General features: G+C 42.8%; 1 protein-coding gene across 5 annotated transcripts in view; it reads right to left on the bottom strand.

Annotated features, from left to right (window-relative positions):
- The window catches only part of MYO1B (myosin IB), a 147,291-nt gene that overhangs the window by 7,605 nt on the left and 114,720 nt on the right, over nucleotides 1-24,966 (bottom strand). For 3 of the 5 annotated variants that reach the window (XM_081201904.1, XM_081201905.1, XM_081201907.1), the window contains 13 exons: nucleotides 24,312-24,512; nucleotides 22,188-22,281; nucleotides 20,724-20,873; nucleotides 19,485-19,553; nucleotides 15,050-15,136; nucleotides 14,666-14,752; nucleotides 11,192-11,278; nucleotides 8,059-8,133; nucleotides 7,228-7,362; nucleotides 5,646-5,752; nucleotides 2,334-2,466; nucleotides 1,485-1,637; nucleotides 249-376 (listed from right to left, as the gene is read on the bottom strand). In XM_081201904.1, coding sequence (XP_081058030.1) covers nucleotides 249-376; nucleotides 1,485-1,637; nucleotides 2,334-2,466; nucleotides 5,646-5,752; nucleotides 7,228-7,362; nucleotides 8,059-8,133; nucleotides 11,192-11,278; nucleotides 14,666-14,752; nucleotides 15,050-15,136; nucleotides 19,485-19,553; nucleotides 20,724-20,873; nucleotides 22,188-22,281; nucleotides 24,312-24,512 — 1,506 coding nt within the window. The remainder of the gene's footprint in view (nucleotides 1-248; nucleotides 377-1,484; nucleotides 1,638-2,333; nucleotides 2,467-5,645; nucleotides 5,753-7,227; nucleotides 7,363-8,058; nucleotides 8,134-11,191; nucleotides 11,279-14,665; nucleotides 14,753-15,049; nucleotides 15,137-19,484; nucleotides 19,554-20,723; nucleotides 20,874-22,187; nucleotides 22,282-24,311; nucleotides 24,513-24,966) is intronic. The other 2 variants (XM_081201906.1, XM_081201908.1) reach the window with 2 other exon arrangements.

Genomic DNA, 24,966 nt, shown 5'->3' with positions numbered 1-24,966 from the left:
GGCAGGTTGGGGAAATGGAGAGCAGAGTGTGGCCGCTTCTGTGGTGGCCCCCTCGCTAAACAGTTTCAAGGCTGTTGCTTCCACATGCTTTCCCTGTCTCTCCATGGTGGTTTGTTTCTCATCAGCCTTCCTATTTTTAACCTTCAGTTTGTTTTCATATTATTAAATCAGTTTCAACCTTTTCACTTAGAGTCATTTCGATTTCTCCCAGCAGAAGCTGTTTAAAGTGGGCAAATGCCAGGACATACTCATCGGATATTTCAATGTTGAGCTTCTGCTTAGTTTGGCTGAGCGTGGTACGGTAAAGCTTCGTGGCCATTTCAATCAGGTGATCGCTGCTGAACAGGAAGTCCCCTTTCCCAGCTGCTCCAGATCCCTGGGACAGAAAAGGAAACTCGCACATTATTATTTGATCCAAATTCAAACAGGGATTATCCGCACTTAGCTTTAGAGCTCTGTTTCCTGGCACTATTTTTTCCTGCCCCGGAGCTTTCTTGAAAACCAGCTCTTTGCAGCTGATTTGGAGCAAACAGCAATCCTTGGAACACCTGAATTGCTGTTTGCTGCGCTTCAGCTTTAGAGAGCAGGTTTTCACAGGGAAAGTGAGTGGGGGAAAAGAGCACTCGAACAAGGAACTTTAAAGTGTGGAGTTGTGCCTGGAAAGCATAGGGCAAAGGACAAGTGTGGATAACCCCGTAGCATTTTTTTCTGTTATCAGCAGCCCAATTAACCAAAGCCCAGTGCTGGAAACAATCTATTGAAATCCCAATTGAAGTTTGGCTAAATAATATTTGGAATGCTTCTTACTCTGCACAGAAGGCACTTCAAGGAAGTACATTTTTGGTGAAATGTGCTTTGCTTCTTTTCCTTTACAAATGAGACGAATACTTTTATTCTGCCCACAACACAAGGATCCCTGTGGACAGCATTTTAAAATTTATGATACACAGATAAACTTATTATGTACTACAGTGGAACCTCGGTTTTCAAACGTCTCAACTGCCAAATGTTTCGGAAGCCGAACGCCGAAAACCTGGAAGTGAATGCTTCTGTTTTTGAAGGCGCCTTGGAAGTTGAACAGCTTTTGCAGCGCGTTTTTCCATTTTCACCATTCACTTTGCTGACAGCACTTTGATTTTTGGGTTTGGAAAATTTCAGAAGTCGAACAGAGTTCCGGAAGAGATTACGTTCGAAAACAGAGGTTCCACTGTACGTACTATATGTGAAACTTTAGAGGAATGTACTACTGGACAAGTTATTGTTGCTATATGTTGTTCAAATGGGGGGGATAGGGAAGGGGCTGAAAGTATAGTAAACTCATAGTTGAGGGTGCCAGTTCAAAGGAAACATCACTGCACATACAGTGTGCAGATAGTGGGATAGCAGAAAAATCCCATTTTATTCTGTATAGGCTGTGATTTACTACCATCACGAGTTTTGAATTATGAAGCGTTTGCTCATATTATACAGGATTTCATACCTACCTCTTTGAGATGCACAGCAAAGAAGCCATCATTCTGGGAGCTCATGGACACCTTAGTGACGTCCCCTAGAGGAACCTCTGATTTGATATGCCCTGATTTCTGATCGGCAAGCAGCACGTTGTTTTTTGTGAGCAAGAAAATCCTAGCGGTGCACTGAGGAAGAACGACAGGGATTATTCACGGGGCTAATACAGAGGGGTAGCTATTAAAGAAGCAATGCAACAAGGTCTGGCTTGTACAGTGGCACCTCGGGTTAAGTACTTAATTTGTTCTGGAGGTCTGTTCTTAACCTGAAGCTGTTCTTAACCTGAAGCACCACTTTAGCTAATGGGGCCTCCTGCTGCCGCTGCTGCACGATTTCTGTTCTCATCCTGAAGCAAAGTTCTTAACCTGAGGTAATATTTCTGGGTTAGTGGAGTCTGTAACCTGAAGCGTATGTAACCTGAAGTGTATGTAACCCGGGGTACCACTGTACCAAGATTTTTCAAGTCTACATGATAAAAGTAGCAGCCATTTTGGTTCAGTGGCGAAAGGTCCACCCTTTCCAAATGAATTAGCGATCTTGAAATGGGGGAATTAATTAAAAAATGGCTACTGAAATGGGAATAAGGATCTAGTTAACTAGGGACAGGATAAGTCACAAGTCTCGCTTTGAACATTCCATCACGATTGGGAATAGCTATTCTAAAATAAGGCAAACTAGAATCAAGGACCCTTAGCACTGGAGATACAGGATTATTAAGAGCAAAAAAAAAATTGCTTTTGCTTCACACAGTAATAAGCTTATGTAAAATAAGTCAAAGGGAACAAAAAGTGAATCTCATTGGGTATAACTTTTTTTTTTTTTACCTTTCCATTTGCTCTGTTGATTTTGTTTACTACTTCAGCAATGATGATTTTTTCCTCCACGGCATCTTTTAGTTTCTTATACTTGGGGTTTTTGCTGATTTCGAGGTAAGCCCCTTGGAAAGGCTGCCCAACACTGGAGGGAGACAAGAGAAAGAAAGAGATGAAGAAAGCTCATAAAATGGCTCCATTGGCACGCCTTTAGTCAAGCTTGTAAACAGCCACTTGCCTGGCGATTAATGAAATTTCTATACTGCCCTTCATCCGGGAATCAGCAGGCGGTTTACAATATAAAAGCAGAAAAATATCTAACACAGTAACAAAGGAAAACAATACACCCCACCCCACCCCCAAGTTTAAAAGGCCATAGATTGTTTAATTGTCCAGTAATTACCCAGTAATTATCAAAAGGCTTGGGAGAAGGGGAATGTTTTTACCTGACACCTAAAGACATGACACCTAAAGACATGCTCTGGTCAGACCTCACCTGGAGTACTGTGTCCAGTTCTGGGCACCACAATTCAAGGAGGACACTGACAAACTGGAACGTGTCCAGAGGAGGGCAACCAAAATGGTCAAAGGCCTGGAAACGATGCCTTATGAGGAACAGTTAAGGGAGCTGGGCATGTTTAGCCTGGAGAAGAGGAGGTTAAGGGGTGATATGATAGCCATGTTCAAATATATAAAAGGATGTCACATAGAGGAGGGAGAAAGGTTGTTTTCTGCTGCTCCAGAGAAGCGGACACGGAGCAATGGATCCAAACTACAAGAAAGAAGATTCCACCTAAACATTAGGAAGAACTTCCTGACAGTAAGAGCTGTTCGACAGTGGAATTTGCTGCCAAGGAGTGTGGTGGAGTCTCCTACTTTGGAGGTCTTTAAGCAGAGGCTTGACATCCATATGTCAGGAGTGCTCTGATGGTGTTTCCTGCTTGGCAGGGGGTTGGACTCGATGGCCCTTGTGGTCTCTTCCAACTCTATGATTCTATGATATGCAATGAAGGTGCCTGGCAAACCTCCCTGGGGAGAGCATTCCACAAGCAGGGAGCCACTGCGGAAAAGGCCCTTTCTTGTGGTGCCTCCCTCTGGAGCTATCATGGAGGAGGCACACAATGAACAGCCTCAGATTATGGTCAAGGGTCTGGGTTGGTTCATGTGTGGGGAGGCAGTCCTTGAGGTATTGTGGTCCTGAGCTGTTTAGGGAGAATTTAATGGGAGATGCTGACAAAGTTCTCTTATGTGTGTTTTTTATATTTTGCTGGAAGCTGCCCAGAGTGGCTGGGGCAACCTAGTCAGATGGGATGCATATAAATAAATTGTTGTTGTTGTTATAGTCAACATCATCGTCATCACCACTATTATTACAGGGTTGGAAGATAACTTTGCTGGCTCACCACGGTCAACCTGAAAGGAATGATGAGATTTTCAGCCCCCAGAATTTTCCTAGGCTGAAGAAGGATTTCTGGGTTTCCTGTACAGTGGTACCTCGGGTTAAGAACTTAATTCGTTCTGGAGGTCCATTCTTAACCTGAAACTGTTCTTAACTTGAAGCACCACTTTAGCTAATAGGGCTTCTCACTGCTGCCGCGTGAATTCTGTTCTTATCCTGAAGCAAAGTTCTTAACCCCAGGTACTATTTCTGGGTTAACAGAGTCTGTAACCTGAAGTGGCTGTAACCTGACACATCTGTAACCCGAGGTACCACTGTACACTCAATTCCCCCCTACTATTAAGGGAGCCATGCCTCTACATTATAATCAGTAGGAAAAATTAAGATCTGCCCCTCAGTTCTTTGCGTCATAGGAAATCCAGCTGTGTGTGACATGTGTATTTGTGATGTAACAATTACCACTTCTGGTTACTTTAGACACATTTCCTCATCTGGGAAACTGAGACTGGGGTACAAACCCCGAGAGCAAAACCCAGTGAGAGGAACACATAGCCCTATAGCCATGCAGCCCAGGAGTCTAATCCACAACTATGTCAGAGGACTCTCCTAACAAAACAGACACCCAACATATATTTAATTACAAAAAGAAGACATTTCTTACAACGCTTATTAATATGCCCAAACAATTTTTGTCGTCATTTTGCATTAGATTCCCCCCCCCCCCCGCTTCCAAAGGAAGAAGGAATGCAGACAGTGTTACAACCCCTGAAGCAATATGAACTGTGTGTATCCCTGTCTGGAACAAGGAGTGCTACCCGAGATTCATCCAAACATATGATGGCCGGCTCCTACCTGTCTAAGAAACTGATAAGATAAAGAACTTAACTTTGGCTGCTTGTTTTAATACCAAAGTGAAAAAAGACCTGAGTGGTATCCGAACACACGTCCTAAGTTAATTATGGGCTGTGTTCAAAATCGTCCTTCCTGCATCACCCACTAACTAATTTTCACCGGATGACCTCCAAGATCTGGATTACGAGAGGAGAAATCTCAAATTCCTTCAAACCATATGTAACTTTATAAACCACTATTGTGTTGTCCCTTTTTCGCTACACTAGGAGCTTCAATGTATATGGATGTGGTCTTTCTTCACAGAGGTCTTGCTCCTTTCTCTGTGCCTTTTCCCAGGGCATCACTGAACTGACAGTTTTATTTTCAATCCTTTCCCCTAATAATCCCTAGCATGAAACTTGCATTTTCCACGGTCGTCACGCAGGGATGTACATTTCCACAATCTATCAGTCCCTGCTACCCACAGAGGTTTCCTAGAATGTGAGGTTTTAATTTAATAAAGAAATCAATAAATCCCTTCTTCAGAATATTTGTGCGAGTTGCTGACTGATACCAGGCAGGCCTCACGAAGATGCAAACACATACAATACAACACAACACACTCCTGGGAAGTGTGTAATTTTAAAACGATGAGGCATCTCCTAGAAAGCTTCTTCATTCCTAGGTTTCAATAATCCCCTCTCTTGCACTTTGGCATGGGAGAAATGGGGATGGGCATAAAGTTGTTTTTTTTTAATAAAAAAGTTGAGATTTTATGTAACATCCATTTGAAACCTACACAGTACCTAAATTCGATAGCCTTGTACATGGCGTGTTCAGTGTGCTTAACCAACTTAGATTCAATTTTTCAGATGTAAAGCCATTGGAAGAAATATTTTATTAAGCCAATAATCCATGTAATATAAGCTCTCTGGGCAAGTCCATGGAGATAAGCAAAGTTGTGAAAGCCTACAACGGGCAGCATCTGCTAGTAGAGATAAGTAGGATTTCCTAGCAAATTTCCCCTCAATCTATATGAAATAAGGTCATTTCAATCTTGTAGCCTCAGCAAAGGCCTCCGATCAGCTCATTACCTGGCTGGGTATAAAGCTTTCTTGTCCTTGAAAAGTTCGCTAGCTTCCAGTTTTTCTTCATAAACCAGTTTCTTCTGGTCTGTGAACTGGTCCCGGTACTTTTTACACTACAAAAACAGCATTACAGATAAATCACAAAGCTATTCTTTGAAAGTGGCTTCGGAAGAGCAGCTGCCATGGCTTGCTATTCCCTTTGTGCATAAGAAGCCAATTTTAATGCTTTTCTGGATTGAATCAGTCATATCCCACAGGCAATTACATAAATGCAGCAATCAGCTCCACAAGAAGTACCTCATGTTCTGTTTCCCTGTGAATACGCATTCATCACAAGACAACCTAGGCAGGGCATCAAAATGTAAAAAAAAAAAAAAGTATTCTACTTGGGGGTGGCGCTGTGGTCTAAACCACAGAGCCTAGGGCTTGCCGATCAGAAGGTTGGCAGTTCGAATCCCCGCGACGGAGTGAGCTCTCGTTGTTCGGTCCCTGCTCCTGCCCACCTAGCAATTCGAAAGCACGTCAAAGTGCAAGTAGATAAATAGGTACCGCTCCGGCGGAAAGGTAAACGGTGTTTCTATGCGCTGCTCTGGTTCACCAGAAGCAGCTTAGTCATGCTGGCCACATGACCCGGAAGCTGTCTGCAGACAAACGCTGGCTCCCTCGTCCAGTAAAGCGAGATGAGCGCCGCAACCCCAGAGTCATTCACGACTGGACTTGACTGTCAGGGGTCCCTTTACCTATACCTTTACCTTTTGCTTCTTAAATAACTCCTCTGACTAAATCTCGCAGGATGAACAGATATGCCCACAGCAATCGTTACACATCTGCCTCATAAAACTAATTAGTAACATACAGGCCAGAATACGAGGCTTAAGGAAATTCTAATGGCTGGGGAAAGTGTAGATTAATGGGAAAATATGGAAATCACCCAGAGGGCTGTTTCAAGAACTGTTGCTTACACTTCTCATTTTGATTCAGCCATCCTCAGCAATTTAAACTGTGGAGGGAAGAGGAGAGAGACAGAAAGAACAGAAACCCCCGACTTCAGCCACTTTATCTGGGAAGGTTGGACTTTGCTTGAGTTCAGTAAGCCAGTCACACTTTTAAGCTTTCTGTAAATAGAATTTAACAGCTACCCTCTCTCACAAGATTGATGACTATACAGGCGCTACTAAGGAAGATTAAAGGCACTACCTTTTCACGGGGAGAAAATGTTAGCTCCCCACTAACAAATGAAACCCAAGAGCAATTTCAGTCTCTTTGGATTGATGCCATTTGAAACTATTGACAGCCTCTGAAATACATATATTTTTGCTGAGACACTTCTAATGAAAAATAAGGACCACTGCATGTTTTGTCCCCCTGGTCCTTTATTAATGGCTTTTATCGTATTTTATTTGTTCAGATGTTCCAATGCTTCCTTCATGTTTATGTTTCTATCTGTTTCATACAACAATAAAACAAAACACTATATTATTCTTTAAATTGCTTTGAGTGCCTGAGAGTAGAAGGTAGAACAGGCTATAAATAAAAATACAAACAAACAAACAAACAAATACAATTAACTCTTGTATCATATGGTTACCCTCCACAAGTGGAATATCCTCTTCAGTTCCTTGTGAGTTGAATCCAAGAAGAGATAAGGCCTCGCTGGCCAGTTTTTATCGATTGGCGATAAAGAAGGCATCTTATTCCTCATTTCCAAAAAATACTTTTGCATCTACAGTAAGAAGAATTAAGCAACCTGTGTTTTTTTGTTTGCTTTTAAATGACTAGTTTTTTTATTCAAGCAGGCTTTGTACAACCACATTCCCTCTTCACAAGATCTGGCAAACCAACATCCAGCTTTATTTACACAAAAAGATATTACACTGCTGGCAACAAATGAGTGTAAAACCATTGTACTTTTTACTAAGCCAATGAGCTGGTTCTGATGTGATACTAACCCAGGTGTAGGGAACCTTTGGACCCTCCTGATGTTGCGGAACTACATCTCCCACTCATCCTAGCAAGCATGACCAATGGCCAAGGGGAATGGGAATTGCAGCTCAGCAATTATCTGGAGGAGCAAAGGTTCAACACTGGCACCAAACCACAGTTTAGCATTGCAAGACTAAGCCACAGCAAGCCATGGGCTCATGTACTCCTGCTCTTTCTGTGGCACTGCTGTGAGGAGCTGAACAACTTTTTGTTTTTGGTTAAATGCAGTCTACTTTGCCATCCGCAGCACAGATAATTAAAAAAACAAAACACATTAATAGAGAAAGCAGTGTTGTTCTCTATGTATTATGTATTCCTCCAATCAGCCCATCTTATGTATGTTGAGAAATAAAACAACATCAACTGGCTGTGTTTGCTATTCTTTTCCGATGACTGGCTGCAGTAACTGTATATAAGGGGGGGGAGGGAAACGTACAATTTTCTGAAGTATAAATTCGTAGATCTTCCTTCCAGCGTTGGCCCGGAAGAATTTCCTGTACTCTCTACGGACCTGAAAAATTAAAAACTCAAGAGTAAACATTAAGCTTTTGTTTTTGTTTTCTTCTCATAAGCATAAGTAGTACACTAAATTCCAAGGAGACAATTTTTGGTGTTGTTCTGCAGAGGCAAGACCACAATCTAGGTTCCCCTCCAGATACAAAAAGTTAGGGTAAACACAGGCAAAATAAAAATCCTCATTAACTACTTAAGAGGCTTTAGCATTTCTGGATGTGTTTATTATTATCAGGAAACTTGAGTTTGGGTGGTACCAGTTCAGTTTACAGGTAAGGACTCACATGATTGAATGTTCCTCTCTACACCAAGTGGGGAACCCTTTGGAATCCAATTGCCACATTCCATCATTTGTAAGAACTCAATCATTTAGGGCGGCAGCGTCTAACACTTTGGAACTCCCTGCCTTTTGAGATCAAGCAAACACTTTCACTGTACTTTTTGGAACCTCCTAAAAAAATTCTGTTTAGACAAGCCTCTGCAGATGCTTAGAAAGTTGAGGCAACTTGAATCTGTTTAAGTATTTTAACGTTGGTTTGTTTTAAAGTGGGGTTGCCAATTTTTCTTGATTTTGCCCTTTTATCTTTTGTAGACCGCTTTGAGGTTTGGTTTTGTTTTGTTTACAATCAAGCGGTGTATACATTTTATGAAATAAGTAAGTAAGTAATAGACAATGCAACTTTTTGGGGTTCACATACAAGTGGGGGGGTGAGGTCAGAGGAAAAACATGGTCGAGGCTACAGCAGTGGTTCCCAACCTTTTTTTGGCCATGCCCCACCTACGCATCTCTAAAATCCTGATTCCCCCGCCCCCACCATTGACACATAATTCTTATTATTCAAAAAGCGAACTCCTATTCACGTGGAGGAAGCCTAAAAGGCCATTCACTGTTAATAACTCTTTCTCAAATTGCCTCCCTTAAGAATCAAACTAGCGCCTCTGTGGGGTGTGTGCCCCACGTTGGGAACCATGGGGCTGGGGGCATTAAGGGTGGGTCGCAATAGGTGCAACTCCCACCTTTGCACAAGGAATTATATTGCAGCCCCAGAAAAAGCAGAGGTTTCTAGACTCCCACTCCCACCCTGGCTAGCAAAGACACATTTTTTGCCACGCAACTCCAACCCACCCTAGAAATTATAGCACCAGGGACCCTCCTGAACTAAAGTAAGACACTTTTCCATGCAGTTAGGGGCTATTTGTAAAATGGCAATGCTTAAGCGTCCTCAGTAATTTTGCAAGGGCAGAGGGTGGGGAGAAAACCAGAACTAGGCTGCCCCCCTGCGACTGATCATTGGCCAAGGCTCCGTAACCTCCTGAGAGGCCCATTGGGTCATAGGCAGGAAGTGACAGCTGGTTCCTATTTTCTTTCTGCATATTAATGTTTGGTAGAGAAGCATTCAGTCAAGGGTGCTGAAGTGGTACAACTCAAACACAGGTTGAGAAGAAGTCCTCATTATCCCTACCTGACATTATCAGGTTCTTAATAAAATGGAGAACACCCCCCACACACACACACACCGTATCATATGTGTTTGATTTCTAGATATTCAGAAAGGGCAGCTCTTAGGAAACAGCTGAACTGTAGTATCTATAAGATTCATTTAGATTTTCAAAGTCATGTAAACAGGAGAAAGAGAGAGCAGAACCACATCAAGCATGACTTGCTCTGATCTTTGACTGTCTGGTTAACAAACGGCCAGGGGCGGGGGAAGAGGGGTGTGGTGTGGGCGGACCGCCCCAGGTATCTTTGCTGAGGGGTGTGTGACATTTGGTGCACCGCCAGCGACTCCCAAGCCTACCCCAAGCCGTCGGGGGAAGGGGGGAGCTGTGCCCCTTTGCCAGCGGCCTTCCCCCCCTTCCTCCTTTGTTTTGACCGCTGGGGGAGGCTTGGGAGTTGCGCGGGCGGTGCGCTGAATGTCCGCTATGAGTGGCTCGCTCTATCCCTGTGGGTGTGCCGCTCCATGCACCCGAGCAGTATCCTGCGCCTGGGAGGGCACCCTCTGCGCCCCATGCCCCTTGGGAGCGCGCCCGCCCTGGGCAGCGCAGGCACATGCTCCGACGCTGCAAAAAGCAACAAGAATATACAGCATCTTCATATACTTGACTTGTAACACAAATATAAAGGATCAATGGCAAACCCCTTATGGATTTGAATGGAATGCGGTTGCACCTTTAAGAAATTTGCCCTCGTTTCAGGTGCTTACAGGTCGTGGTCAGCGATGAGAGAACCTGGATCGGCCGCAGGTTGGCATGCTGCAGCCGCATCAAAGAACCAGGGAGCTGCAAATTGCCTGCAAACTCCGCTCGGGGACCCTGGATGCATAAACGGCTCCCACTATACATCTGGAGGGTTCCTCCACACCTGCACTAAGCCATAATTTGGCTTAGTGTGACATGCAAATCAGGACTGTGTGTGGCTGCTGCGATTCCTGTATGACTGTGGCAGGAGGAGTTTTGCTGCAGCCGCAGAAATTACAGCGGTCACATATCTAGCCTCCTCTCTTGCCCCCATCCCCTGGAAGCATCCGCTCACACAAATAGTCCCTCCATGCGGGTGTAATCCATTTGCCGGCAGGGATCCATCCTCATCAGAAGGAAAATTAAGCATACTCAATGTTTAGTAATTCTGGACAATCATGTACCAACAAAAGCAAAGAGCTATTGTCACACAACAGCAAAAGGTGGTTCAGAAAAGAATTGTCTGCCATTACTTGAATTGTCGCCAATGCCAGCTGGTGTCAATAGCTGCAATGACACCCCTATTGGTTAAAACTATTTATTATCCCTTTGATAAGTCGCACTGCTGGTAAGATTAGCAATGTTTTTGAAACAGCTGCATAGATTTGAAAACGCACACATATAAAGTTGTCTGGCATAATCTGCAACGCCATTTTGCTTGCTTGTTTCTAAGAGTCTATCTATGGGAAAGAATAATTTCCTTAAAGATCATGCTTGCTAGAGCAATCTCACAGCACCAGAGGTTGATTATGCGTTAGTAGAGAGCACGCTTTTTATTGAGTTCATTATTGACATAAGGGAGTTGTTTAAGAGAGTACCTTTAGTCCAAGCCAGTAAGCCCAAATGACTGCAACAGCATGCTTACGCCTAGCCTCTTCCTTCAAGCGTTTCAACTCCCTTCGAGCCTAAAAGGTTTAGACAGTGAATCACAGAGACAGCCTGATGCAGGTAAGCACAATGACCAGGAACAGAATTCTCCCACTGATAGAACAAGCCAATACAGGAAGATGGAAGAACAGTATGCAACTTTTAGAACCCCAGCATGAAAGGGTGAAGAGAGGGTGAAAGTGCAAGCAGACCCCTCAGCGCTGCTTCACCAAGGCAGGTAAGAGAAGTAAGAGTAGCAGAAGTTCCCTGGGTTCTGGCACTCTCATATGGCATGTTAGGTCTGGCAAATGCTGCATAGCTCTCAATTTTAAACGGAAAACTTTCTGCACAGTTGCAGCCCAAAGGGTTGTTATTCCAGGTAAAACATTAGGACACATCCCCTTAAAACACTAAGGTCTGAACATGAAGTACTGAAGGACCCCAGTTTAGGCCAGCCTTACACAATTTTGGGTGTCAATGCGCTTTCTTCCAAAATCTTGTAAATGAGCTTCTTCTTTGATGTCACACAGAGACATACATGAACATCACATCACATCAACATGACTTCAGTATGTGTAGTACACAGGGAATGGGTAACACAAAAGGGGATGTTAAAGATCTATACATTCTGTAGGGCCATGAGATTCTGTTATTGCTTTTGGGTATTTTAGGGTTAGTAGAGGACAGGCATTTTCAGAGTTCAAATGGTTGTTTGAGTGTAGCATTACGCTAACAGCAGCCGTAGTTATGCACCTGCAGCACTGACACATAGTTCATCTCACAGAATGTTTGTCTTGCAAATTTTGCAGTCCGTAACAAAAGCATGCTCTGCTACTTAAGTCTGTATTCAAATAGAAGTTCACACAAGCGCATTTAAGTTCTTAGTAAATGGCATACAAATGTTGAAGGGAATTGCAGTGTCATTAGGGTTCAGGCAATGATCAATTTACTCTCAATGATATTTTTGTTTATGGTCAGTAATTGATGATTGTTTCATGAATGGGTTCAGTTTATGAACCCCTCATGCCTAAAGTGTTTTTGGGAAGATGTTGTTTGTATGTGTTTTGTTTTGTTTGAATTACATGGTGGTGGTGCCCTGTGCAATTTGATCACCAAATCAAATAAACATTTGAAATTCTAGACCAAGCACCTGTTGTTGTTATTGTTATTGTTATTATTATTTTAAAAAACACCTTTCCTCAAATAAATCAGTCAAAGCTATATTGCAGGAGAATTTCCAGTTGTTTCCAAAATAAATTTCCACTCCAAAGGGGCCAACAACCACATGACGTGATTCAATGCTAGTTTACTTTGACAGTATCCCAGCTATCACAAACAGACCAGCTTGGTTTTCCAAATTAAACCTATAACCCTCAAGCTACTTTTTATGGTATATCACTACTAAAGCCCAAACAGTTGAATCGTTTCACCTAAGTGGAGCATTTTTTAAAAAAACAGCTGCAGCAAATAGTGATGTTCCAGGTGGCATTTACGGTACTTCCCTAAGGTACAGCCAGTGGCGTAGCATGGGAGGTGCAGGGGGGGCCGGCCGCACCGGTCGCAACATCTGGGGGTTAGGGTTAGGGGGCACAAATCCATGGGTTGGGGGCGCAGAATAACTTGCCTTGCCCCGGGTGCTAAGAACCCACGCTACGCCACTGGGTACAGCCACATTTGGTAAGGCTCTTCAGTATAGCTGAAACAACTGTTTCAAAAGAACGTTCTCTAGGGAGGAGCTTTTGTTACATAACACACGTTTTCTTCTTTTCTCTGTATCAATATTGTGCAATCAGTTGCTCAATGTAAACCAGGGGTGCCCAAACTTTTTAAAAATTGGGTCAGATTTGATGAAGTGAACATGTGTGAGTCCTAAAGGGTTATATATAATTTTAAGTATTCTCTAGATTTACATAGTGCTCAGATGCAGCTGGGGATCAGCACCAAGCACCACTTTTAGAGGCCAACACGCTCACCTACACCTTTCACGCTTGGCAAACAATGTGCCCCTTGGGTACAATGGGTAGACGAGTCGAAAAAGCCCGGGACACAAATTCTCACGGCCCTCTAGGGGCTCATTTACCAGAAGCAATGGATTTACTGTTAATTGGTTGCTTGATCTCTCACATGCCCGGTCTACTGACTGCTTCAGTTCCCAGTTCTGAACCTTGGCTGCAAATGTTAGCAAATTGCCTATTACACTAGCGCTCCCTGAGCTGCCAAACCCTGCAGGGAACGCAATGTGGTGGCATGCAGCAAGCCAGTAGTACGCTTGCCCCTTTGCAGTGGCGTAGCGTGGGTTGTCAGCACCCGGGGCAAGGCAAGTAATTTGCGCCCCCAACCCGGTAGGGGCAGAGAGCTGCAAGTGCGAGTGCGCCCCCCCAGATGTTGTGCCCGGTGTGGCCAGCCCCCCCCCTGCACCCCCCACGCTACGCCACTGCCCCTTTGCGCAACTAAAGGTATGGTTTGATGGCCACTGGGAGATGGCTCAATAACGCCAAGTCATAGAGTGCGATGGACCACACTGAGGACCCTGAAGAGCCCTTTGACACCTGTAGGCCTGACATTTGATACGTTCTCATGTTTTCATTCTGCCTGGACACTGAGGTCCAGTGCCAAGGGCCTTCTGGCGGTTCCCTCGCTGTGAGAAGCCAAGTTACAGGGAACCAGGCAGAGGGCCTTCTGGGTAGTGGCGCCCTCCCTGTGAAACACCCTCCCACCAGATGTCAAAGAGAAAAATAACTACCAAACTTTTAGAAGACATCTGAAGGCAGCCCTGTTTAGGGAAGCTTTTTAATGTTTAATAGGTTATTGTATTTTGTTGGAAGCCACCCAGAGTGGCTGGGGAAACCCAGCCAGATGTGTGGGGTATAAATAATAAATTATTTATTATTATTATTATTATTATTATTATTATTATTATTATTATTATTATATAAAAATGAGAAATTTAGATCATAGAATTCTGTTGGGATTAAAAAAAAAACCCCAACACTTTCTCACAAATTGTGAAATATTAGGACATGGGTTAGAACCTATGTGCACTGCTGTGCACTTAATTAATAGAACATTTTTCTGCCTCTGCTCTTAGCGTGGGAACTTATAAAATTACTACTGCATGTGCATGCTAATAAAAGGGCCTTTGCTTCGAGACATGCAAGTTTAGTTAAATACATTTTAGAGCCCCTTTTTCAGTCTAGATGCTTTATGGCTTGTTAACAAGCAATTAGTGCTAAACAGCTGGGCATGCTTGACTTTTTTTTTAGTTTATGGAACTTTTTTCAGGTTAAGTGGGGCAAAGATGTAAAGGAAAGGCTATCAGCAGTGGCATGCTCATGTTTAGTAAGCCAGCACAAATGATTAATTCTTGCTTTAAAAAAAAGTGAGTGGGATAAGGGAAGGGGGCACATGACGCTTGCATGTAGTACCTTTAATCCAAGCCAGTAAGCCCAAATAACAGCAATAGCAAGCTTATTCCTAGCCTCCTCCTTCAGCCGCCTCAGCTCCCTTCGCGCCTGCGGTGCATTGGGAAAATGAATTGCGGGGAATTTTGAAAGAGACAAAGGAAAGAAAAGAAGAGAGTTTGCTTCAGTTTTCCCAATGGACAGGAAGCCGTTTCACACAGAATAAATGAAAAGTGTGTGCCTGGATTTTTAGAGTGGAAAGCACAGTGGGGTGAGGGAAGTGGAAAAAATTCAAGTGAAGTGAAGTAAGCAGCTGAAAACATTTCTGCCACTCTTTCCATCGAAAGGCAACCTTTGCACCATGTAGCTGGCTCGGAAACAAACAGAAGCCGGCTTTTGTTTTCTTACCTGAGCTCCGTGCCAATAAGCGGCAATAGTCGTAACAGCTTCCTGACAGCGTTTCTGATGCTTGAGTTCGCGGAGCAGCTTTCGAGCCTGTGAAACAGCAATAGCCCGTGCCAAAGAAGAGTTAGTGCTTAAAATACAGTGGTGCCCCGCAAGACGAATGCCTCGCAAGACGGAAAACTCGCTAGACGAAAGAGTTTTCCATTTTGGAGGTGCTTCGCAAAACAAATTTCCTATGGGCTTGCTTCGCAAGACGACAATGTCTTGCGAGTTCCTGCTGGTTTTTTTCCTCCCCCCCTTTTTCTAAGCCGCTAAGCCGCTTATCAGCTGATCCGATTAGCAGATAAGCCGCTAAAAGCCGCTAATAGCGCTAATCCGCTAATCTGTCAATGGGCTTGCTTCGCAAGACGAAAAAACCGCTAGACGAAGAGAATCACAGAACAGATTCTTTTTGTCTTGCGAAGCACCACTGTACAGCTGTGCAGAAGATAACAGAGCGATCTGATGACCACCTGCCCACTTCAAACTCCCAGACCAGGCAAACATTTCATAATTATTCCATCCCAGTACGTTTCCAAGCACAATTCAAAGTGTTGGTGCTGACGTTTAAAGCCCTAAACGGCCTCGGCCCAGTATACCTTAAGGAGTGTCTCCACCCCCGTCGTTCAGCCCAGACATTGAGGTCTAGCTCCGAGGGCCTTCTGGCGGTTCACTCACTGTGAGAAGTGAGGTTATAGGGCCCAGAAATGGAAACAAGAAGAATTACCCACAATAGAAGAATGGAGAATGAAAATGATGGACTATGCTGAACTCGATAAATTAACAGGAAGGATCCAGAATCGACGCGACCAGAGATTCACAGAGGACTGGAGTAAATTTACAGAATATATGCAAAAATTAAGTGATAATCAGATAACGTTTGTAAGTTTTAAGGCAGTTTTGTGATAATATCAATTAGAAATATTGTTAAAAAATAAGGTTAAAAGTAAAATAATATTGTAGTGCAATATTAATTTAAGAAATGTGAAAGAAGTGAGTAAAATGAAGGATTATCAGACAAGCTGAGGGAAGTCAAAAAGGAGAAATTGGTGATAAAAAGAAAATATGTTTTGATTGTATAATTTTGTATTGGGAAATGAATAAAAATATTTATATACATAAGAAAAGAGAGAAGTGAGGTTACAGGGAACCAGGCAGAGGGCCTTCTCAGTACAGTGGTACCTCGGGTTACATACGCTTCAGGTTACATACGCGTCTGACTTCCGGGTTGGCGCCATCGCCGAATGGCGGACTCCCTCCAAGCTCTGGAGGGAGCCTGCTCGGCAGGGGTTGGGTCCTACCGCGCCGGCGACGCGGGGACCCTCAAAAACCACGGGCACGGAGCCCGTGGACATGGTTGACTCGGCGGGCACTGTTAGCGCCCCCCGACCCGCGAAGGAGCCTTTTTAAAGGCTACGGAGCGGGGGAAGGGGGTGGCGTGGTGCTATGAGTCCTCTGCTTTCCCTGCCGAGCGAAGCCGCATGCCATTCGATGGAGAGCGCTGACTTCTTCTATTGAAAATTTGGACTATAAACAACAACCCGTGAGTAATTTGGAAATCGGACTTAAAAGGAGAAAAAAAAATTTTTTTCGGATTCGGCACGAGCGGGGGAGATCCAAAAAGGAAGTCAGTCTCCCCCCTATTGTAGACATTTTAAAACAAGGATTTGGCAACTAAGGTCGGAAAAGGAGCTTGCTTCTGTTTATTGATAAAAATTATTAATTCCACGATGCGAAATTATAAGAACTGTGCTGGAGGAGAAGAGTGGATGGTGAGAGTGAAAGTGCAACCCCCCCCGGGAACCGGGGTGATCCGCGAGAGAGCCTGGTGAAGAGAGACAGAGACTTTGACAGCTGTCAAAGTAGCTGTCAAAGTTGGAGAATATAAAGAGAACTTTGCTATGAGGACTTTGCTGGTTAGCTTTGTTACAATTTGGATATAAATTGTCGAAAATAAGGAATAACAATTTGACTTTTGGATTTGAGGAAACAAAGTTACTATAATCCCCCTAGAGGGGTTTCGGGACATTACAAGAATGGTCGTAAGTGGAAAAATACTCTTGGAATCGCACAGGACTTGTTATCTTCCGGGAAAGCTGCAAAAACGAATCAGTATTTCGTCTACAGAGGTGTTTATATTAAAGGAGACAATAGAATTATCTATTGAAGAACGGAAGGGACTGGACGCAAGTTAACCCCTGTAGAAGTATTAAATTTTTGAATTAGAATGTCTTTGCAGCGGAACAGGAAAAGAAACCTGAGAAAGTGAGAAAAAAGAACAAAGGACTGATGACGACTTGGAAAGAACAAGGGAGGAGCCATATTATTGTGAAAGACCAAGGAAAACCAAAGGCCTGTCAGGGGCCTATTTAAGACTGGGCGTTTGAAGTTAAACATTATTAAAAAAAAACACAAAAAACCAGCAAGTTGGAACTGGGGAAAAAAATTGGCTATGGACGTGAGATCTCCAGGCCGACAGTAGATAGACTGATGGACATGGGGAATCGAAACCGGGGAAGGGAGGGGGGAGATCTGGAATCCAAAGGGTGTACAACTATTTTTTGAATTTTTTTATATTTTTTACCTTGTTTGGACGTCTTTACCAAAAAAAGGGAATTCGTGGAAGGAAATTGGGGTGGACCTTGGGGGAAAAAACTTTCTTTTAATGATGAGGGATGGTGGAATCTAAGGGGAAAGTGGTTATATAACTAATTTGAATAGTGGGTTAAACAAAATAAGTTTTAAATTGGGAGTAAGAACTTGTGGAACCAAATTAATGAAAGGGGAATACAAATAGGGAGGGGGATGGGGGAGTCCTGAAAAGATGTTAATGAAAGTAAGGCTTTAATTGTAAAGGTTTACTTTTTCTTTTTTTTCTTTTTTCTTTTTTGAGTTCTGGAAATTTCAATAAATATGATTTAAAAAAAAAAAGTTACATACGCGTCAGGTTACAGACTCTGCTAACCCAGAAATATTACCTCAGGTTAAGAACTTTGCTTCAGGATGAGAACAGAAATCGTGCTCTAGCAGCGTGGCAGCAGCAGGAGGTCCCATTAGCTAAAGTGGTGCTTCAGGTTAAGAACAGTTTCAGGGTAAGAACAGACCTCCGGAATAAATTAAGTACTTAACCTGAGGTACCACTGTAGTGGCGCCCACCCTGTGGAACGCCCTCCCACCAGATGTCAAGGAAATAAACAACTATCTGACTTTTAGAAGACATCTGAAGGCAGCTCTGTTTGGGGAAGTTTTAAGTGTTTGATGTTTCATCACATTTTTAATATTCTGTTCGGAGCTGTGCAGAGTGGCTGGGGAAACCTAGCCAGATGGGTGGGGTATAAATATATTATTATTATTATTATTATTATTATTATTATTATTATTATTATGCCTTTCTGGTGTAATCTAGTACTACCCAGTGTCTTCCACAATGTAGGCCTCAGGACACTAAAGCAGGCAGTGTTGCAAAGCTCTTGGGGCAGCGGGAAACAGCACTGGTCTTCCAATCAGTTATTGATACATGAGTAGGAGTGGCACCTAAACCAGATTACCAAGGCCCATCTAATTCTACTGGTGGCTTGGGATTTTAAGCCACAACTACTCAAGTTTTCAAAATACATCAGCAAACACATGTAAAACAGATTCTAGAGAAAGCTTAAGTTAAACAAAACGAAATCAGAGCAGGGGGAAATAGCATATCATTTTAAGAATAATCCAAACAACATTCTGGTAAACCACATCTTGCTTGACTGGGTTTTTATCTTCGATTCTTTCAGCACATTCTAAGCAGTCCTACTTGTTTTTAAAGAACATTATGGTTGGACCTACATCTCGCATATCCAGCTTGCCTTTCTGAACCCCAGTCACTGCTTCTACACCACAAAGCAGTAAATCCATTACAGTCATACCTCAAGTTGAAGTAGCTTCAGGTTAAGCATTTTTGGGTTGCGCTCCGTGGCAACCCGGAAGTAGCGGAGCGCGTTACTTCTGGGTTTCGCCGCTCACGCATGCGCGGACGCTCAAAATGACATCAGGCGCATGCACGAAAGCGGCGAATCGTGACCCGCACATGCGCAGACACGGGTTGTGTTTGCTTCAGGATGAGAACGGGGCTCCGGAACGGATCTCGTTCGCATCCAGAGGTACCACTGTAATTACATCCTTTTTAAAAACAACAAGGTTTTCCAACGGCAGGGTGTGATTTGCAGGTAAGAATAAGTGAACAAACGAGAGTTTAACACTTTTATTCCCCTGCAATGCCTCCGCGCCAACCTAGGAGTCCAAATACACGTCTGGGAATGAAACACAGGTAGAAGTAACCCTTTTCTCTACCACGGAGAGGCAGCTGTTGGCCGTGGATGACGTAGTTACAACCCAAGGGGCTGAATTGACTTTTTCTCACCTTCCATCCTCTGATATAAGACTGCACCACAATGGCAGAACTCTTGATCTGCTGGTACTTCTTTTGTTGCTGCATTGAAAATTTAAACAAGAATGAGTCAGAGTTTTACATAACTGAAATATACCCAGCTTGTCACACACACACTTTGTACTGGTTCTATTAGGGATGCATGCTATGTAGAGATTGCCCCAGTGAGTGATACAACCTGTTTGCTAGAAGCACACTGCACTTCTAAGAGCAACGCACTGAACCGTGAATAGGCATTGTGTCTAAATAACTAAACCATGGTCAATAATTGGCCACTAACCAGCACCTGAAACCGTGGTTTGAAGCAGGTTTGCAAACCATGGCCGTATTGACAATGGTTAAGTGTTACGTCGGGAATGAGCAAAACCTGGTTAAAGACAGTTTCTGATCAACTCAGCCTCGGGGCTCACAAGGTATCTCCTTATACATGTCACCTGGAGACATATTTTAGCCAAGCAAATAAAGGGGAAAAAACATGGGTTCACTGGGCATTTGGAACCCGAATCAGGATTAAGGCAGCAAACCATACGACGTCTGCTTTGGGTCCAAGAGCTCTACTGCTGTTTCTATGGCTTTTCATGCTGAATTAAAAGTGCACATTAACTACCGTATTTTTTGCACCATAACACTCACTTTTTTCCTCCTAGAAAGTAAGGGGAAATGTCTGTGCGTGTTATGGAGCGAATGCCTGTGGGTGGCGGGGGGGATCTGCTGCAGTTGTGAGCAGAGGATCCATGGTTCCCCTTCCTTCCCTCCTCCGTGGTTACAAAGCATGGATCCACATGGATCCTCAGGATTTTTGCATTGGGCTACTCCAAACTCACTGTCAGATCACATGTCTGTGGCCACAGCATGAACCACAAAAATCATATATCCACTATTTCGTTTAGAATATTTTTTTTCTTGTTTTCCTCCTCTAAAAACTATGTGCGTATTATGGTCGGGTGCGTGTTATAGAGCGAAAAATACGGTAATTGCTTTAAGATTACAAAGCTGTGGCAAGACTTACCAACATCCAAACCTGAGCATCTTCCAAGAATACTCACTACAAAAGCAGAGCACAGTTCTGAGTTTACAGCCATTAAAAAAAAAAAATTCACTGGGTACTTTAGTTTAACCACAGATGTCACAATTGTGACAAGTATTGCTAACTGCACTGAACTCTTGAGAAGGGACAGGATTAAAAAAGCCCCACATATAATATTTTCTTACTGCGTATCTCCTGTACCAAGCAGCAACCACAATCTGACTCCTTTTCATGAGAAGAAAACGTGTGCGGCACTTCCAGCCCCTGTAGATCTTCTGGATCAGAGTAGCCAAATCCTCAAGGCGCTGTTTCCTTAGATCTTCTAATTTGAAGAGCTATGCGGGGGTTGGGGGGGTTGGGGCAGGAGGGAGAAACGAGAAGTGTTATGTAGTGAAGTTCTCACCCTGGGCCAGCAGGGGGATACTGTAGATAGTTATGCAAATGAAGGATCGAAAGTGACGTTCAGTCATTGGATAGTTCTAGAAAGTTGCTACAGTAACGTTGTACTGGAGCTCTATATAAGCAGGCTGACCGAGCCCTTCAGCTCAGTTCTGTTCTGGCCTCTGAATAAACAAAAGCTGTTTGAAGAATTGCTGTGTCGTCTGATATGTTCACCCACAAAATAACAAGAAGGAAGAGTAAAATGTTTGACACCTAAGTTATTTTAGGTTTTGCACACGCAAGCAGCAGAATGAGGTGGCAGTGAGGTATCAGAGACCAGAGGTGGTACAATGGGCTGCATCGTTTGACAATGTGGGTGGAGAGATTATATTTCAAACGCCCCCTATGTCTGAAAACAAAAATCCTCATGAGAAAAACCAATTCTGCAGGGAGCAAGCTTGAACCTCTCACTGATATACTAGCTTTTTGCCTGCAAGGAGTTTTACATGGGACTGTATTCAGAAAGGGCATTCCCCAACTGCAATTCAAACTAGGAACAATCCATTCCTATACTTTTTTAAAAAATAAATCAATAAATACTAATATTTTATTGAAAGAATTTCAATTATAAAGAAATAAAGTGATAAAGAGGGGGAAAGTTAGGTTTAAAAAAGAGCAGAGATGTGAATAAGAAATATACATATACACAAAAATGCAATGTAATATTTTCCCGTAGATTCTTATATAAATCGATACAGTGTTATTATCCTAATACATATGTAGATTTTAATAGCCTACTACATTCCAAATGTTGTCGCATTTATCCAAACAAAGTCTACGTCTGTAAGCAGTCGGTTCATAAACTGCAAGTGTTGTCATATTGTCCATTCCTATTCTGTCATTTAGCCGGGACTAAGAGTTGTTGTGATGTCAAAAAACAGCTAGGGAGCGAAGGTGGAATGCAACAAACGAACTTCAACAAGCTGCTTTTTTGTCTGCAACTGAGGCCCACACAAAACCAACTTTTTGAGGAATGTCTGATACAGTTGTTAGATGGCATGTCACGGTGACAAGTAAAAAAATTACGCTGGATTAAATTTCTTTCCCTCTTCTTTCCAAAACCTAAGCTTTAGCCCTCCATCACCTAACAATCTGAATTTGGCCTTAAAACTCTTGATATCTTGTAAAGAAAGAGGAGGAGCAGGAAGAAAGAGACAAATGTACTTAAGCTGCCTTTGCTGTAATAGAAGAAAAATTGGTTTACATACTGTTCTTGGGTTGCGGATGAATATTTTTGATCTTCCCAAGGAATATTCTTCTTCAGGGACTTCCAGCTCACTGAACAATACCTCTACGCCAGCTCTACAACAGAAAACAAAAGGAAGCGATTTACCCCTCATTTTCAAAAGTGGCACCTCTTACACAGGCTGAGAATACAATAAGCATATTATTAAAGGGAAACTTTAATAAAACTTTGCTTTAGCATAGGCACATAAAAAACAAAACCAGTAATTGTTATCTATTCTGTTTGCAAACACTTGTGCTTCAGATGTGAAAATGGTATACAAAATAACAAATGTCTGCTCTGATAAAGTCATTAAGGATTAGAAAGTTCCAACCAGATTGTGAAATTGACAAAGAAATGTTTTAAACAGAGGTACAGTGGTACCGTGGTACTCAAACGCCTTGATTCCCAAACGCCAAAAACCTGGAAGTAAGTGTTCTAGTTTTCAAACATTTTTCGGAAGCTGAACGTCCAACATGGCTGTCTGCTATTGTTTCCGGGGTGTCTGCACCAATCAGAAGCCGTGCCCTGGTTTTCGAACATTTCGGAAGTCAAACAGACTTCTGGAACGGATTAAGTTTGATGCTTTTGTTTTTGCTATTTATTTTGCATTTTTGTTTTTGAGGCTTTTTGGTTTAATTTGTTTTTGCAACTGTGTGAAACCCAGTTCAGCTACTGATTGATTGTGTCACTGTGGGAGTGGATAGAAGCCCCCCATCCAAACAATGACTATCATCAGTGCAGGTAAGGAAAAAAATTAATTTTCATTTTTATCATCTACAATACTGTCTTATTTATTTTATAGTACAGTACATTGATTATTGCTTTCATTTTATGGATCAGTGGTCTCGCTAGATAGTAAAACTCATGTTAAATTGCTGTTTTAGGGGTTGTTTTTAAAAGTCTGGAATGGATTAACCCGTTTGCATTACTTTATATGGGAAAGCAAGCCTTGGTTCTGGAATGCTTTGGTTTTGGAACAGACTTCTGGAACGGATTAAGTTTGAGAACCAAGGTACCTCTTTGTGAATTTGTAGCGATAATGTCCTGAACCTCACCTCTAAAACTTATGTACAAATCAAACTTAAGCTCTCCAAACAGATTTCACAGTTCTTGGCAGTTTAAATGTAACAAAATATGTATTTAATTTATAGAAAGTGCAGATTGAAGCAAAATGGAGTGGAATTGTGGGGAAAACATGTGAATGAGACACGAACCAGAAATTGAAAGGTTAATCCATGTCTAATTTTAATTAGGGTTGCCACAAGACAAACTAAATCTGCAATTTAAAATAGGAAAGGTATATAGATAAAAAGATGAGAGGAGCTTTGATGGAAACAATACAATAGTTCTTCAATCAATGGTTGTCCGATCCTTGTATGCCTTTTACTGAATATTATATCCTTGGGATCGCATCTCCACAGGATAGTTTTGTAACTGGCTCTGCACCGTACAGATGACGTGGAAGACAATTTCAAGAATCAGGTGCAGAGGCCACAATTTTGCATACCTTCAACTCATGTGAAGACCCTTTGTAGCAACATGCAAAATTATGGCACCATGTTTTGCTCCCTGACAGCATTTTGAAATCCAGGAAGGGCAAAGAGCAGGGAAGTTAATAGGGTGTGGCTTAAGAGGTCAGTTTTTTTGCTGGAAAGAGCATGCAATCCCATAGGCATGTTAAGCAATTGGCGCTGGGCCAAATAAAGACCAATAAAAAGGTAAAGGACCCCTGACAGTGAAGTCCAGTCGCGAACGACTCTGGGGTTGCAGCGTTCATATCACTTTACTGGCCGAGGGAGCCGGCGTTTGTCCGCAGACAGTTTTTCCGGGTCATGTGGCCAGCATGACAAAGCCGTTTCTGGCAAACCAGAGCAGCCCACAGAAACGCCGATTACCTTCCCACCAGAGTGGTACCTATTTATCTACTTGCACTCTGACATGCTTTTAAACTGCTAGGTTGGCAGGAGCTGGGACAGAGCAATGGGGGCTCACCCTGTCACGGGGATTCGAACCGCTGACCTTCTGATCGGCAAGCCCTAGGCTCAGCGGTTTACACCACAGTGCCACACCAATACACCTGCACTAATTAGTTAACGACTCTTACCTGGCAGGACCTCTCCAGTGTGGCCATGTCTGTTTACAAAGCATTTTATATCTTTCTAGACAAGGCTCGTAAGGTTGCCTGAACGCATATCCTGCCCTTCTGACACGAACGTTTTCCAGCAGACCCAAATACCGGACCTGATGACAAACTAGAGCCTCGTTGAAGATATGTGCTGCTTTTTTGTCATTGGGCTTAATGCATCTGCATGAAAAAGAACATTCATTAAGATATTGCACAATAATTTCTGCTACACAAGCACAACCACTCGGTTTGTTTAACATGCAATTGACTGCAATCATTTGCCCATCTCAGACAGAAACAACAATAAATGACTAAAACAGGTAACATAATCTTCTCTCCCATTATGGATTAAATATAGAAGGCAATCATGGCTATCATATTCATCAGACAATGGATCTTAAGACATTATAAACATTAACTTATGGTAATTCCAGAGACACTTGGCTCATTATTTTTCCAAATAGCTGCATATCGAATTGCAAGTGTCCCTATTTACTAATTAAATGTGTATCCTTCCCTTCCTGCCGAAGAAACCCTGGGGCTCAGAGCCTTGTACTGTCGCAGTCTTACTAGACTGCAAAATAGAACTACTTCATTCTACGCCCCGAAAAGGCATCCTGTTTTGCTTGTCACT

Source organism: Podarcis bocagei, assembly GCF_964188305.1.
Source record: "Podarcis bocagei genome assembly, chromosome: 1".
Taxonomy (NCBI): domain Eukaryota; kingdom Metazoa; phylum Chordata; class Lepidosauria; order Squamata; family Lacertidae; genus Podarcis; species Podarcis bocagei.
Note: the sequence above shows the minus strand (reverse complement) of the source record. Positions and strands in the feature narration are given on the sequence as shown.